Source organism: Capra hircus, chromosome 6, assembly GCF_001704415.2.
Source record: "Capra hircus breed San Clemente chromosome 6, ASM170441v1, whole genome shotgun sequence".
Lineage (NCBI taxonomy): Eukaryota > Metazoa > Chordata > Mammalia > Artiodactyla > Bovidae > Capra > Capra hircus.
The window spans coordinates 92,064,204-92,078,284 of record NC_030813.1 but is presented as its reverse complement, the minus strand read 5'-3'; the positions used below and the strand labels follow the sequence as shown (position 1 = coordinate 92,078,284).

At 47.0% G+C, this 14,081-nt stretch overlaps 1 protein-coding gene across 4 annotated transcripts in view; it reads right to left on the bottom strand.

The window, feature by feature from the left end:
* Window positions 1-14,081, bottom strand: part of SHROOM3 (shroom family member 3) — a 330,680-nt gene that overhangs the window by 56,439 nt on the left and 260,160 nt on the right. For all 4 annotated transcript variants that reach the window (XM_018049607.1, XM_018049610.1, XM_018049609.1 and 1 more), the window contains one exon: window positions 1,438-1,569. In XM_018049607.1, coding sequence (XP_017905096.1) covers window positions 1,438-1,569 — 132 coding nt within the window. The remainder of the gene's footprint in view (window positions 1-1,437; window positions 1,570-14,081) is intronic.

Here is a 14,081-nt window from a genome sequence, read left to right as displayed (position 1 = left end):
ATAACTGCTACACTGAGTGCTTATGGGTACCACTCTGTTTTACGTGCATCAGCATTTTCAATCCTCTCAGCAACTGAATGGCGAAGATTAGTTATTAAACACATTTTACATATTGGAAACAGAACTTAAATAACTTGCCTGCAGTTATATATATAGATTTATTTTTTTATTGCTTATGGTTGCTTTACAATGTGTGTTAGTTTCTGCTGAAGAGCGAAGTGAATCAGCTATACACATACGTATATCCCCTCTTTATTGGATTTCCTTCCCATTTATGTCACCAGAGAGCACTGAGTATAGTTCCTCATGTAAGTTCTCAATAGTTATCTATTTTATACGTGCGTGCACGCATGCAAAGTCACTTCAGTTGTGTCTGATTTTTTGTGACCCTATGGACTGTAGCCTACCAGGCTCCTCTGTCAATGGGGATTCTCCAGGCAAGAATACTGGTGTGGGTTGCCATGCCCTCCTCCAGGGGATCTTCCCGACCCAGGGAATGAACCCATGTCTCTTATGTCTCCTTCGTTGACAGGCAGGTTCTTTACCCCTAGGCACCACCTGAGAAGCCTAATCTCCCAATCTATCCCACCCCATCCTCTTTGCCCCTGCATTATATATTAAATGGCAGAATTAAGATGTGAATTCTAGGTAGACTGATTCCATGGACCCCATCTTACTATATTATACTGCCTTTCATGCTGGCACACAGACTTACATGACTGATGAAAAGGATGATAAGAATGAGAACATCATCAATATACCAGCACCTAATATTTACTTCACCGACAATGAGCAGGCTCTGCGCTAAGTGCTTTGAATATCTCATCTCCTTGAACCCCCATAACTGTCCTATGAAGTAGGCTGTTATGCTAATTGCTGAGTGGAGTGGCTGTGAGCTCAAACTGTCTGAATTTGAACCTACCACCTAACTAGATGCCTTTACACTAGTGCAAACCTCACAGCACTGGGGTGAAAACCTGACGAGGTACGCAAAGCCCTAGCACACAGGAAGCCCAGATAAGTAGTTACAAATTTTCATTAGGCCAACTTTGTAATCTCGGGACATTTCTCAATGAGTATCAGCTCAAAGACGAATCCATCTTGTTGTACGAGTCATTTCCAAAGTATAGGGCATTGGTATATCTCTGAGCATTTTTAATTATAGTTTTAAAAATAGCTGTGAATGTAGTTTTTTAAAAGATATCTGCATCAAATGATTTGAGGGACCCCTCAGATTACCTGCCAGGAACCTGATGCTTCTTCAGAACCTAGTTTGGAAACTGTCATCAGGATGGTTATCCTTCTGAATTCCAAGCTTCTGCCTGACCTCCTCACCTCTCTCATTCATCTGTATTTGTGACCAGACTTGGCCGTCATTCCCTCTTCCCGCAGCCAAGTCCTTCCAGACCACTCAACAAGGTCCTCCGTGCCTCTTACCTGTGCTTCAGCCGAGGTTTAACCCCTCCTGACCATGCTACTTTTCTGTGCTGGGGGTCAGAGGTGAGGTGCTCTGGGCGGAACGAGTCAGAGGTGCCAGTGTCTGCAGGGCCCGGTTCTGCACACGCATCTCTGGCAAAAGGAGGAAAACAAGAAGTTGAGCGTGGTGGTGTTTGCGGGCAGGGTGGATAAACGAATCCAATGTGGACAAGGTCTGAGAATTCACTGTAGAGCTGGCACAGTGCAGCGCAGCTGAGCGCAGAGGTCTAAGCCTGCACCCACCCAGGCACACTGTACTGGTGGGGGTTGTCACCCTCCCCTATCTGTGTTTCTACAATAAGCAATAAGGTATACTTCCCAATCTCAGAATTCTAGATTTTTCCAACCAAGCAGGGAGAAAGACTCATTGACCATTATGAAGAAAAACCCGCCTATAATTCAGGATCTGTTAGTGAATAAGTTAAGAACTTGAACTCACTGAAGGAGGTGGTTTCCTGAGACAAGTTTCTGCTGCCTCCCGACCCAGGGTAGCTGGAAGGAGAGCAACACCCAGAGCACCAGCCCTGGCTCCGTTTGCACAAGCCAACGCTTGAGTCCAAGCTATTTCAGATTGTTTAGATTCCACTGCGCTGGAGGCAAGCCTTTTGTGTGTCCATTTAAATCCACCCTCCCGCCCCCAGTCCCTAACACCATTTCCCTAGCGCTTTTCCTCCATACACCCAGGGAGCCAGAGAAAAATGTTAAGCCCCGAGTGGCCAGTGCGTTCCCCGTGGGAACAGATATATTTCTTCTCCTGTGGAGTCTTGGCTTCTTAATTTCCAAACACTGTGTCTTCACCTCCAAGGTCTGCTCTTGATCAGTGAGTCTGTTCCCTGCATCAGACTCTGAGGCAGGTTCGCTACACTGGGTACCAGTAATATGCTTTCATGTCTCTTTGAGAGCTGACCGGTAGCCCCCGCACCACATCCTATAAGCAGGAATCTGAAGAAAGTGCAAATGCCTGCGGTTTCTCTTCTGCACAGGCCTTGGGTGAGAAGTGGTGGGATTAGGCATGGTATTGATTTCTTTGTATTTCAGGATAGGGAGGGAGATGATCAGGCAGTCAGCAGGGAGTTTCCACTTCTAAGCTTTATGTCTAGTTTTATCTTAGTGTAATCGCCTCCTGTGTTTACCTTACTTTTCTCAACAATTTGAGGATGCCTGACTTGGAATATATTCAGTATTCCCCTGGACCGGAAGTCTGAAAGCCTGGTTGAGGTTCTGTCACTTGTGAGCCGAATGACATCGGACAAGTAAATGGTGAGCCCCGGGCTCCTCATGGGGAACCTGAGAATATGGCAGAACCCACAGTGCAGGAGTCTGGCCCCAGCCACTGAGCAAAACTCTGTGACCTTGTTCTCTCTGTGTGTCTGCTCTTGGATCTCTGAAATAGGTGCAAAGGAACAATGGCTTTCATAGCATTGTTGAGAAGTGCTGTGTTAGCTGCTCAGTCATGTCGGACTCTTTGCAAGCCTATGGACTGTAGCCTCCATCCATGAAATTCTCCAGGTAAGAACACTGGAGTGGGTTGCCATGCCCTCCTCCATGGAATCTTCCCAACCCATGACTGAACCTGGGTCTCCCACATTGCAGGTAGATGCTTTACCATCTGAGCCACCAGAGAAGCCCAATTCAGGTAAAGCACATAGAATAATAATGATGTCTGTGCCTACTCAGCACTCAGCAAATCAGCTCCTATAATTATATGTATCCTGCGGAGTTGCTATCAAGCTTCTACATAATATCTGTTAACTGTCCCGCATACTGCCTACACATGGGGTATCTGCTTAATTAATGAGTCATTTTCATTACTGTCTTCAACCTTCATTTTAGAACTCCTTTCAGCCAAGATTGTTATGTAAAACAGACACAACTAAATGACCTAATTTATGCTGGAAGTAACAGCAAAAAGAGCCTTGTCTAGAGTTAGCACATCAGAGCCTTTTGCAGAATTCATCAATGTGGTCTCTAATTAGGGTTTCTCCTACAGCCCTAAGCCACAAGAAAAAGCTCTGACGTGCTAACTCTGGACAAGGCTCTTTTTGCCCCAGTGGCCATCTGGTTTAAGCTGAGGTGGAAAGTAGACTCAAAGGCATCTCATCAAATCCATGAACGTAAAGATGACACAGCACATCCACAGCCACCCATTGGTAGAATCCATTTCGACAGCAAGCTTGTCTTTCTGGCTCTCCTCTAGACCCTGCTGCTGTCCATGGGAGAAAACAAGAAAGACCAGGCCTAAGGTTTCACAAAACCTTTGTGGCATTTAATAACTTCCTCATTTTGCGCCTAAACCACAGTTGTTGGCTCTGCCCTCTCTGCACAATGGCGGAGTCCTTTTCTCTCTCCTTAGCCCCTACCCCTCTCTGGGAGGCACCAAAAGACGGAAGGTCCAAGGTACAGGCTGTCTGGGGTGAAGGGCTAGAAGGAAGAGCAGGCAAATAGGAAAGAGATGGAAGCAAGAAGAACAGGAGGCTGTTTCATCTTTTTAAGGATTTTTCACGCAGGATTCTTCTCACCCCTAGCAGAGATCAGCACCCCAGCAATGACTGAGGTTAACAACCAGGCTAAGTCACAGCACAGCCCCCCTGCCAATCTTCACCTCCCCTGACCCTGGGTGGGCTGCCTGGATGCTCGACCAAGGAGGAAGCAAGGCTGGAAGGAAGGCAGGAAGGATGACCAGCACCCAGAACATACCTTCTCTGCCTTAAACTCTTTCTGGAATAATCAGGACAACAAATAAACACTTTTAAACTCACATGCTCTAGTGAAAAGAAATTCCATAGTGAATCTTGCTGGCCAAACTGGTGAGATGTTTTTGAGGGTTGTTTTTAATATTGTTTCTTACTACTGTCCAGTCTCAGTACCACAAACTATGAACAAGGAAACAAAAATCACAGCTGGCTTGAAAGATTTACCAGGGGCTAAAACAAAATGATTGTGATGCACTAGCCCAGTGTCATCTGTCTTCACCAGATAAGAAACAAGAAACCCAGGCCAACCACCTACATATTTCTACTTCCTATGATAAGTACATTCATATTCCCAGCCCCCACTGTTCATACATGAATGTGAGAATTGGACCATAAAGAAGGCTGAGCGCCAAAGAATTGATGGTTTCGAACTGCGGTGCTGGAGAAGACTCTTGAGAGTTCCTTGGACAGCAAGGAGACCAAACTAGTCAATCCTAAAGGAAATCAACCCTGAATAAGGACTGAAGCTAAAGCTCCAATACTTTGGCCACTTGATGAGAAGAGCCTACTCATGAGAAAAGACCCTCATGCTGGGAAAGACTGAGGGCATGAGAAGGGGACGACAGAGGATGAGATGGTTGGATGGCATCACTGACTCAACGGACTCAAAGAGTTTGAGTGAACTATGAGAGACGATTAAGGACAAGGAAGCCTGCTGTGATGCAGTCCATGGGGTCACAAAGAGTCGAATACGACTTAGCCACTGAAGAGCAGCACAGCTCACAATTGATGAGTATATACTAACTCTTTACTATTTGGTATTTTAATAGAGTCCTTAACTGCTTTCTGAACTGAGCTTCAGCCAATACTGAAGAAGCAGTTCCAGATCGCCCTGTTCCTATAGCTGTCTTGAACACCAAGGGGAGGTGTCTGGGGAGGGTCTCTCCAGATCCCTTTAGCTCCTGATTTCTACTACATTTCCATGAGGATGGGCAGAGGGGGCTCCAATCTCCTTAGCGTGGGCTGTTGCAGCCTTAGGAAGAGCTCAGTTCTGAAAATCAGCAGTTTTCTTCTTTTGGTTGTGTTTTGCCTGGGGAAGCTTCCTCGCCAGCCACATCCACTCCAGTCCCCCTCCAACCCAGGGGCCAGTGGCACCTTTAAAAAGAAAACTAAATGGATTATGTCATCTCTAATAATAAAACTTGTGTGGCTTCCGCATGCACTCTGGAGAAAATTCAAGTTCCTTAGCTTGTCTGTGAGGCCTGAGTGACCTGGTTCCTGCCCGCCCTTTAACATCACCCCTCTCACTTGCGGTCTTTGCTGGCCTGCCTGCCCTGAGCACCCTAAGCCTGCCAAGCTCTCCACTTCACACATGTAGTTCCCTCCGCCTGGAACAGTCTTCCTCCTGATTCTCCGCTTGACCGGCTCGTCCTCAGCCTTTCGGTCCAGGGAACACCCCACCTCCTCAGAGACCGTTTCATCTGCCTCATACAGTCTCTGCCCAGCACCTGGTCTTACCTGTCATTGCACCTGGGGCCGTAGGTAAATGTTTATTTGCACACGGATTGCACCGGACAGAAAGTGCAGCCAACTCAGGGTCCACGGCTGGCTTTTCTACAGTTTTGCGCTTTTAAACCACTACATACTCAGGGCCTCAGTGAGTGGCTCACAATAGGCACATAATACAGATTCATAGAAATAATCACAGTTGACTGTAAAGGGAAAAACTGTGTGATGCATCCAAAATGGAGCTCTATGCCCTTCAACTTTTAAAGGCATTAAACTGTTTACGCATTTTGGGAAAGCTGGGGACCTCTTTTAGTCACTTTCTGTACAAAGTTATGAGGGCTTCCCTGGTGGCTCAGTAAAAAATTCACCTGCCAATGCAGGAGATGCGGGTTCGATCCCTGGGTCGGGAAGAGTCCCCTGGAAGGAGGGCATGAAACCCACTCCAGTATTCTTGCCTGGAGACTCCCATGGACAGAGAAGCATGGCAGGCTACAGCCCATGGGGTCACAAAGAGTTGGACTCGACTGAGCTGCTAAACAACAACAACATGTAAGGTTGTGAGTTGACTCCTTTATAAAGTAGAATTAGGCTCTAACTGTTGGTCCCTGTCACAACGGCTGGCTTTTGTGGAGTGGACAGGAGCAGTGCTGGGGGGCCACTGACCACACCCTTCACCCAACAGTTGGCACAGCTCAGCACCATCTTGCTGCCTTATGTTTTGAAGCCACCAGAATGCTTTTTGAGATTAAACAGACAGAAGTGCATTTATACAGGGCTAAGTTGTCCTCAGAGTCCCCTGGAGAAATTCCTTTGGACTTAGGTGGGGTGCTTGCATGTATTCATTTTCATAACCTGCTCTGTGAAGTTGCGCTTGTGGGTGCCTGGGTCTCTATGTTCTCTTTCTGCTGCTCCGGGTCCATCATGCAGGAAGCTGCGTGTCATCATCTCTGCATCCTGTTTCCAGGCCTCTCCTCGTATCAGAACCTCAGGTTCCCCTGCCTCTCTCTTCCCTTCAGTCTCTGGGAGGCAGAGGGGGTCTGGATTCTCCATTCCTTCAGTGTGTGGCGGAAGATATTAAGAACCCATGCCCTCTGGCTCAGATTTCTGCTCATAGCCTAACGCAGCTGTTCCTCGTTTGCTGATGACTGGGCATCTATCAAAGGTGTCACAGAAGTCTTCAGTGAACTGCCCTCTCTTGAAAAGCCCCTTGTTTCTATTACTGATCTTTTGGTTCCTATGTATTTAGACAGAACCTTTTGGGTCACTGTCCCTTCCTTCTTCCCCTCTCTTGGGGCTTCCCTTGTGGCTCAGCTGGTAAAGAATCTGCATGCAATGCCAGAAACCTGGGTTTGATCCCTGGGTTGGGAAGATCTCCTGGAGAAGGGATAGGCTGGCCACTCCAGTATTCTTGGACTTCCTTGGTGGCTCTATGGCAGAGAATCTGCCTACAACACAGGAGACCCAGGTTTAGTCCCTGGATGAGGACGATCCCCTGGAAGAGAGCATGGCAACCCACTCCAGTATTCTGGCCTGGAGAATCCCATGGACAGAGGAGCCTGGTGGGCTACAGTCCATGGGGTCGCTAGGAGTCGGACATGACTGAGCGACTTCACTTTCCATTTTCACTTTCATGCATTGGAGAAGGAAATGGCAACCCACTCCAGTGTTCTTGCCTGGAGAATCCCATGGACAGAGGAGCCTGGTGGGCTACAGTCCATGGGGTCGCACAGAGTCAGACACGACTGAGCGACTAAGCACAGCACAGCAAAGGGCAAGCTTACAGTGGAACGCACTGAACAGGATACAGGCCTGAGGCAACACAGATTGGACTTCTTAGACGGTAAGTAATAATTTAAAAAGCAAGTGAAGTGAAAGTCTCTGTTGTGTCCGACTCTTTGCGACCCCATGAACTATACAGTCCATGGAATTCTCCAGGCCAGAATACTGGAGTGGGTAGCCTATTACTTCTCCAGGGCATCTTCCTGACCCAGGAATCGAACTGGGCTCTCCTGCACTGCCGGTGGATTCTTTACCAGCTGAGCTACCCAGGCATCCCTTTACTTGTCCTCAAAAAAGCTCTTCCTTCTGTTCACCCACCTTGGTTTGGCAGTATGGTCATTACAGGAGGCCACGTGTAACTCTTCAGCCATGCATAGAAGTGCTTTGTAGGTCTCGGCCCTGTGTCTACCTGTACCTCCTGTGCCTCTTGATGATGCTTTTTCTCACTTGATTTCCCCTGAAACCTCCCAAATGGAACAAGTGTACAACTTACACCACCAACATTCAGCATATTTCTGACTCTTTCTGAAACCATAAGCCTAACTATCTCCAGATCTTAAGCCAGTGACCTCAATGCCAACCTTGCATCTGGAAAAGGGTGCGTAGAGGAAAAAGCCAAATGATTAGCCAGATCCTGTAACCTACCTATTAAATACTTAATCTGCTCCATATTTACTTTTGACTGCAATGCTACCACCTCCAGGGCCCTAAGACTAGTCCAGGGCAAGTGCATAAGAAAACCAAGGGCCCTCATGCAAGGGCTTAGATTAAACTGGTGACATCTTTACCACTGGAGCATATTGTCCCAGCCACAAACACTCAAGAGTGTGACCTTAAATCAACACAGTAAGTGGCCGGCTGCATAACTTGTATGAACAATGTGGATTCTGCAGCCAGCTGCTTGGGTTCCTATTCTGGCTCTGTCACCTAGCAGGTGTCTGACTTTGGGCAGGTCACAGCCTCCTGCGCCTCAGTTTCCTCCCCTATAAATATTATAATACCCATATCAAAGGGTAGTTGTGAGGCTTGAATGAATATGTGTAACACACTTAGAACGGTGCCTGGCAGTATTTCCTTCTTACCAATGGCAAGGAAATTTACATTTCTTGGACACTCGGTATGTACCAAATACTGTGCTTTAATAGGTTATTAATCTTATCATTTGAGACAGCAATGATCCTCATATAGATAAAGCAAAAAGAAATAAGCAGAAAGTAGTCTGGCTGGAGACCACACCACCCCTCACGCAAGGCCTGAGGGTCCCAAGATCATGCGTGCTTTTTTCTTAGGCATCAGCCACCTGCCAATCGACATGACCATTTCTGCCACAGGACCCTTTTGCCATTCATATATGACAGAAAGCAACGAATGAAGACAAAAGACCAGAAAAAGTACCAAAATGTTACTACTGGGTGATAGGATTAAGGGTGATATTTTTCTTCCCTTTTTCTGTATCTTGCAAATTGTTTACAATTAACATTTATGATTGTAGTTATCAGAAAAAGTAAAATCAGCCTTAATTTTTTTTTCCTCACAAGAATGAATCTCAGTCTAATTTCTCCATAGTTTTAAAGGAAAATCTTTGTCAGGAAATGGCAGTGGATGTACTACCCTGGGAGTAAGTTTGGGCAATGGAAAGATTTCATGCCACTATTCCATCTGAGCCCTAGGACCTCATCTGTAAAAAGGGGACAGAGTATTATCTGCCTGCTGACACGGCTGTGGGATCTGGTAAGCCTGGCACATGATAACCACCACAAGAAGGGAGCTATTATCATTTGATCCAAGTGGCCTACATGAGAGAGATGAGTATGGGAAGGCACCCAAGGGGTGTGATAGGATGTGGGTATAACGATTGGCTCTTTCATTCCTTAAAGAGGGCAACTGCAAATGTCCAAAGCATTTGGTGAGAGATATAAATGTCACAGTTCTCGCATATAAGAACAGGAAATAAACGGTGTTACCTGGGGCCCTTAGGAACAGACTGGGGCAGAAGGCCCAGCAACCAGCGTGAAAGAAATGGTTTCTGGAGTATCAGGGCTGACAGCATCAGCCTGAGGATTCTTCTACAAGCCTCGTTTCAGCAGAGGGAGCTTCAGGCACTGAGCAGGGATGGGACTCAGGGAATGTGTCTGCATGGCTGTTTTAAAAACACGGTGAGGTTGGGCCCAGGTCTTTTTAGTGCCTGGAGGCCTCTCACCTCAGGCTCTAGGGAGTGAGACCCCCTATCCTCCTGCAAGTGCGAGTGGATGACAGACCCTGGCTCTGGAAGGGAGGAGACTGCAGTCTGTGGGAGGTGAGGTTTCTTTCTCCTGTGCATGCTCAGTCATGTCCAATTCTGTGACTCCATAGACTGTAGCCCACCAGGCTCCTCTATCCATGGGATTCTCCAGGCAAGAATTCTGGAGTGGGTTGCCATTTCTTCCTTCAGGGGATCTTCTTGATCCAGTGATCGAACCCGGGTCTCCTGCATTGGCAGGCAGATTCTTTACCACTGAGCCATCAAGGAAGCCCTTCTCTCTTCCATCTACATGCAAATAAGTTGCTCCTGTCCTAGACCTGCCTGGAGAAGAGGGATGGTGGACATGCAAAATGTAAATGGAGGTGGTCATTCATCACAAGAAAATAGGTCCCTGGCTAAATGTGGCAACAGCTGAGGGATCTTAGCAAAATGGAACTCACCCCCTTGTTTGTGGGGGAGGCCTAATCCTTACTTTGCCCAAGAGGATTATTGGGTCTTAGAATGAAGCTCACATGCACTTTTTTTAAGCTCGTGCCAACTGCATTTGTGTCCACAATATCCAAGATTCGTTCTGCTTTTTGGGGTAGATAATAGACATTCCATGCTATTTACATCCCTCCAAATCTCAAACCTAAATGTTTCCAACCTCTGCTATCACCCAAAGTGGGACTCTGTCTCCCAAGCTTTGCCACAGCTGTTGCTTTATATTCTTTGGAAGTATATTTTAAATGGAAGGCAAGGTACCCAAACTGCAGTCAACTTGTGGAAAAGTAATCGTCTGTGGTTTATAATATATCTTTTCAAGGTGTTTGTAACTATGGTTTCACTGGCTAAGTTTCTACTTATCCCCATCATTTTTCCTTTCCTTCCATTACTATGTGCTGTGCTGTGCTAAGTCACTTCAGTCATGTCCGACTCTGCAATCCTATGGACTGTAGCCTGCTAGGCTCCTCTACCCGTGGAATTCTCCAGGCAAGAATACTGGAGTGGGTTGCCATGCCCTTCTTCAGGGGATCTTCCTGACCCAGGGACTGAACCTGTGTCTCTTATGTCTCCTATACTAGCAGGCAGGTTCTTTACCACTAGCGCCACCTGGGAAGCCCAGCACCTGAGTAGGGCTTTACAAAGTATTTTTACATAACAAATTCAATCCTCATAATAACCCTATGAAGTATTCTCCCTCTCTCATAGAAAAAGGAAACCGAGGAATGGGTAATTTAAGTAAATTGCTCAAGATCACAAAGACAGTGGTAAAGCCAAGACCCCACACATTATAAGGCTCGGAAGCATGCCCTTAACCTTGATCTGCACGTCATCTAGGGGCTCAGATACTTGTAAGTGGAGTGGACTGTAGAATAAATAGAGCTGCCTGATTCCAGGAAAAGCATGACAATTCTTCCAGTCCTGGCATCCTCAGGAGCCACGATCTGTGGTGGCTTCTATAGGTAACTTCTCACCTTCACCAACAGAGCTGCTTAATTTCCACCTGCAGTTTAGAGTTCCTATTTCTGGGGCCAGTGGAACTCTCACTGAGTAGGAATCTGGGCCTCAAACAGCATCTAATTTGAAGCTTCAAGACAAACTCTGAGCTGGCTGTGCTCTCCTCTTGAACCCTGGGGCTGCCCACGATCCCCAGGTTTCCTGAGCCAGCCTGGTCCTCCAAGCTGACGGAAAACCTGCCAATTCCTTCCAGACCAGAGCCTGGTCTTGTCAACGTCCACCAGGCATTAACAGATGGTACTGGGCACAGCAGGTCCTACCCCCTCGCCTGGGCATCAGCACACAGAAGGAGGTGGCAGCAGGTAGGGCTTGGCAGGTCCACCCCGGGCCAGCTGAGAGCAGGAAATACCCTGTGAGCCGCACATCACCCCTCGTCTCCCCTCCCACTAGAACGCCAGCACGCCAAGCCTGGGAAAAGTACAGAATCCACGACAAAGAGAAGGTACTGGACTGTGACCCCGTGCCACGAACCAGGGGCGGATCAGCGGCCTCCGCCCCAGCCAGACCTGGCTCAGTGGGGAGGCGGCCTTCTCTCACTACTGAATTCCAGCTGCTGGTGGTGAAGAGGTAACCATGGGAACCAACACAAAGGGCTTAAGTTGAGTGAAAGAGGCTGGAGGCGATGGGGAAGAAGCAGAGGGACCTTCAAGTGTCAGTCCTGTGATTCTCCTAGCTTTAGCCCAGCACAGTTACTATGGATCAGACCAAGAGGCTAGTGGAACCTGAACAAAGCCAAGCAGCCTCCAGGGGTCGGAGACAACCAGAGAGCTGTAGGGTTTCCCTCCAGATTTCTTTTCTCCCCTTCAGAGTGATGCCCCCCAAGTTTCATCCACCAGGACTTTTGTCCCGAGATAACATGGCTCACTTGGGTGGACAAAACTGGTACACAGTAACGTTCCTTTAAATACAAGCAGCACTTTGCAAAGAGGCTCCTCCCGTGCCCCCTGGCTTCAGCCTGTTGCAGCACCCACTCTGCTTGCTGAGGAGCTTCCCTGGTGGGTTTTACACAGACCTGGGTGGTTGAGGAACTGGTCCAGAGGTTAGCTGACAAGGTACACTACAGAAGACAGCCATGGGTGCTGAGAACGTTAAGAGAGCATCTTGCATAAAAACCTGTACTCTGGTGGGGTGGGCTGGGAATTCCGTGAAAAGGCTCTTATCTATGTAGGGTATCATGTCTGTATACTTGTTTAACTACCCTCCCCTCAAGGCACCCACATTTTAATTGGCCAATGTGATGTCATGTGTCTTCATTAACTCAGTAGGGTTCTCAATCTACCACTTGGGATTTTTTCTTTTATAAAGTTCTAACTCAGGGTTCTCCAGAATCTGGCAGTTGAGAAAAACACCATGAAAATGGGGAATAAAAAATATCCCAGGGCAACAGTTTAATGTTCCTCTTAATTTTTAAAAAATATAGCTGATTTATAATGTTGTATTGGCTTTAGGTGTACATCAAAGAGATTCAGTCATATACGTATTTTAACATATATAATGGAGCTAAAGCTCCAATGCTTTAGCCACCTGATGCAAAGAGCCAGCTCACTGGAAAAGACCCTGATGCTGGGAAAGACTGAGGGTAGGAGGAGATACGGGCAACAGAAGATGAGATGGCTGGATGGCACCACTGATTCAAATGGACATGAGTTTGAGCAAACTCTGGGAGATGGTGAAGGACAGGGAAGCCTGGCGTGCTGCAGTTCATGGAGTCCAATAACAATATTCTAACAGATACACACTAGTATATACATAAAATAGATAACAAGGATCTACATTTCTCTCACTTTCAGGGCTTGTGGTAAACTTCTCACCTTGCCTTGCTGGTAGAGACCAAGATAATACTGCATCTATGTCAGCCCCTACTAGGGCTTTACAAAATCTCAACCAAATCCACATTCTTTGTTCACAAGTCACAGAGGGCCGCTGACAGGAAGACTTTTGAGGGGCTGGGGAAAGACCCTGACCATATTCACAAGCGTCTCCTGCGAGTCCCCCTCCACAAGGTAGAAAGTAGACCCATCAACTATTTAAGATATACACAGTCTCCATCACCGGTGCTCACCTGCATACCGGCCAACATTGTAGCCTGAGTGCCACTTACTGGTGTTACGTTCTACCTGCAGTAATTAAATCTTAAAAATAATTTCACCTAAAAGGGAAAGGCAAATTCCAGGAGATAGTGAAGGACAGGGAAGCCTGGCGTGCTACAGCCCGTGCGGTCGCAAAGAGATGGACATGACTTAGCAACTGCACAACAGCAACAACAAGAAGGGAAAAGTAACTGTTATCTATTAATAGCCTCCTCAGTTGAGAGGCAGGATCTGTGGGGTTCCAACCCTGGCACCTCCATGCCCTCAGCAAGCTAGTTCATCTCTTCTGTGGTTTTGGAGTTTTCTCACCTTTAAAGGGCTCAGTAAGAGTGCCTACCTCATACAAGTATGAGGAAGATACAGGAAGAGTTTCAGACAGCACCTGACTCTTAGCAAGGACTCAATACATATTAGATATTAATACCCACTAGATGCCAAGATAGTTATTTTTGTATTTTAATCCTTAAAACAGCCTAATCTGATAATATATATTAACACTTCTTTTATCACCATTTTACGGATATGGAAACTCAGGCTTAAAGAATTTAATGACCTACCCTAAATTTAGGCAGTAAAGCTCAGATTTGGACTTCCAGGTGACACTAGTGGTTAAGAATCCACCTGCCAATGCAGGTAGACATAAGAGATTCAGGTTTGATCCCTGGGTTGGGAAGATCCCCTCAAGGAGGGCATGGCCACCCACTCCACTCCAGTGATCTCGCTTGGAGAATCCCATGGACAGAGGAGCCTGGCGGGCTGCAGTCCACAGTGTCACGAAGATACCGACACGAC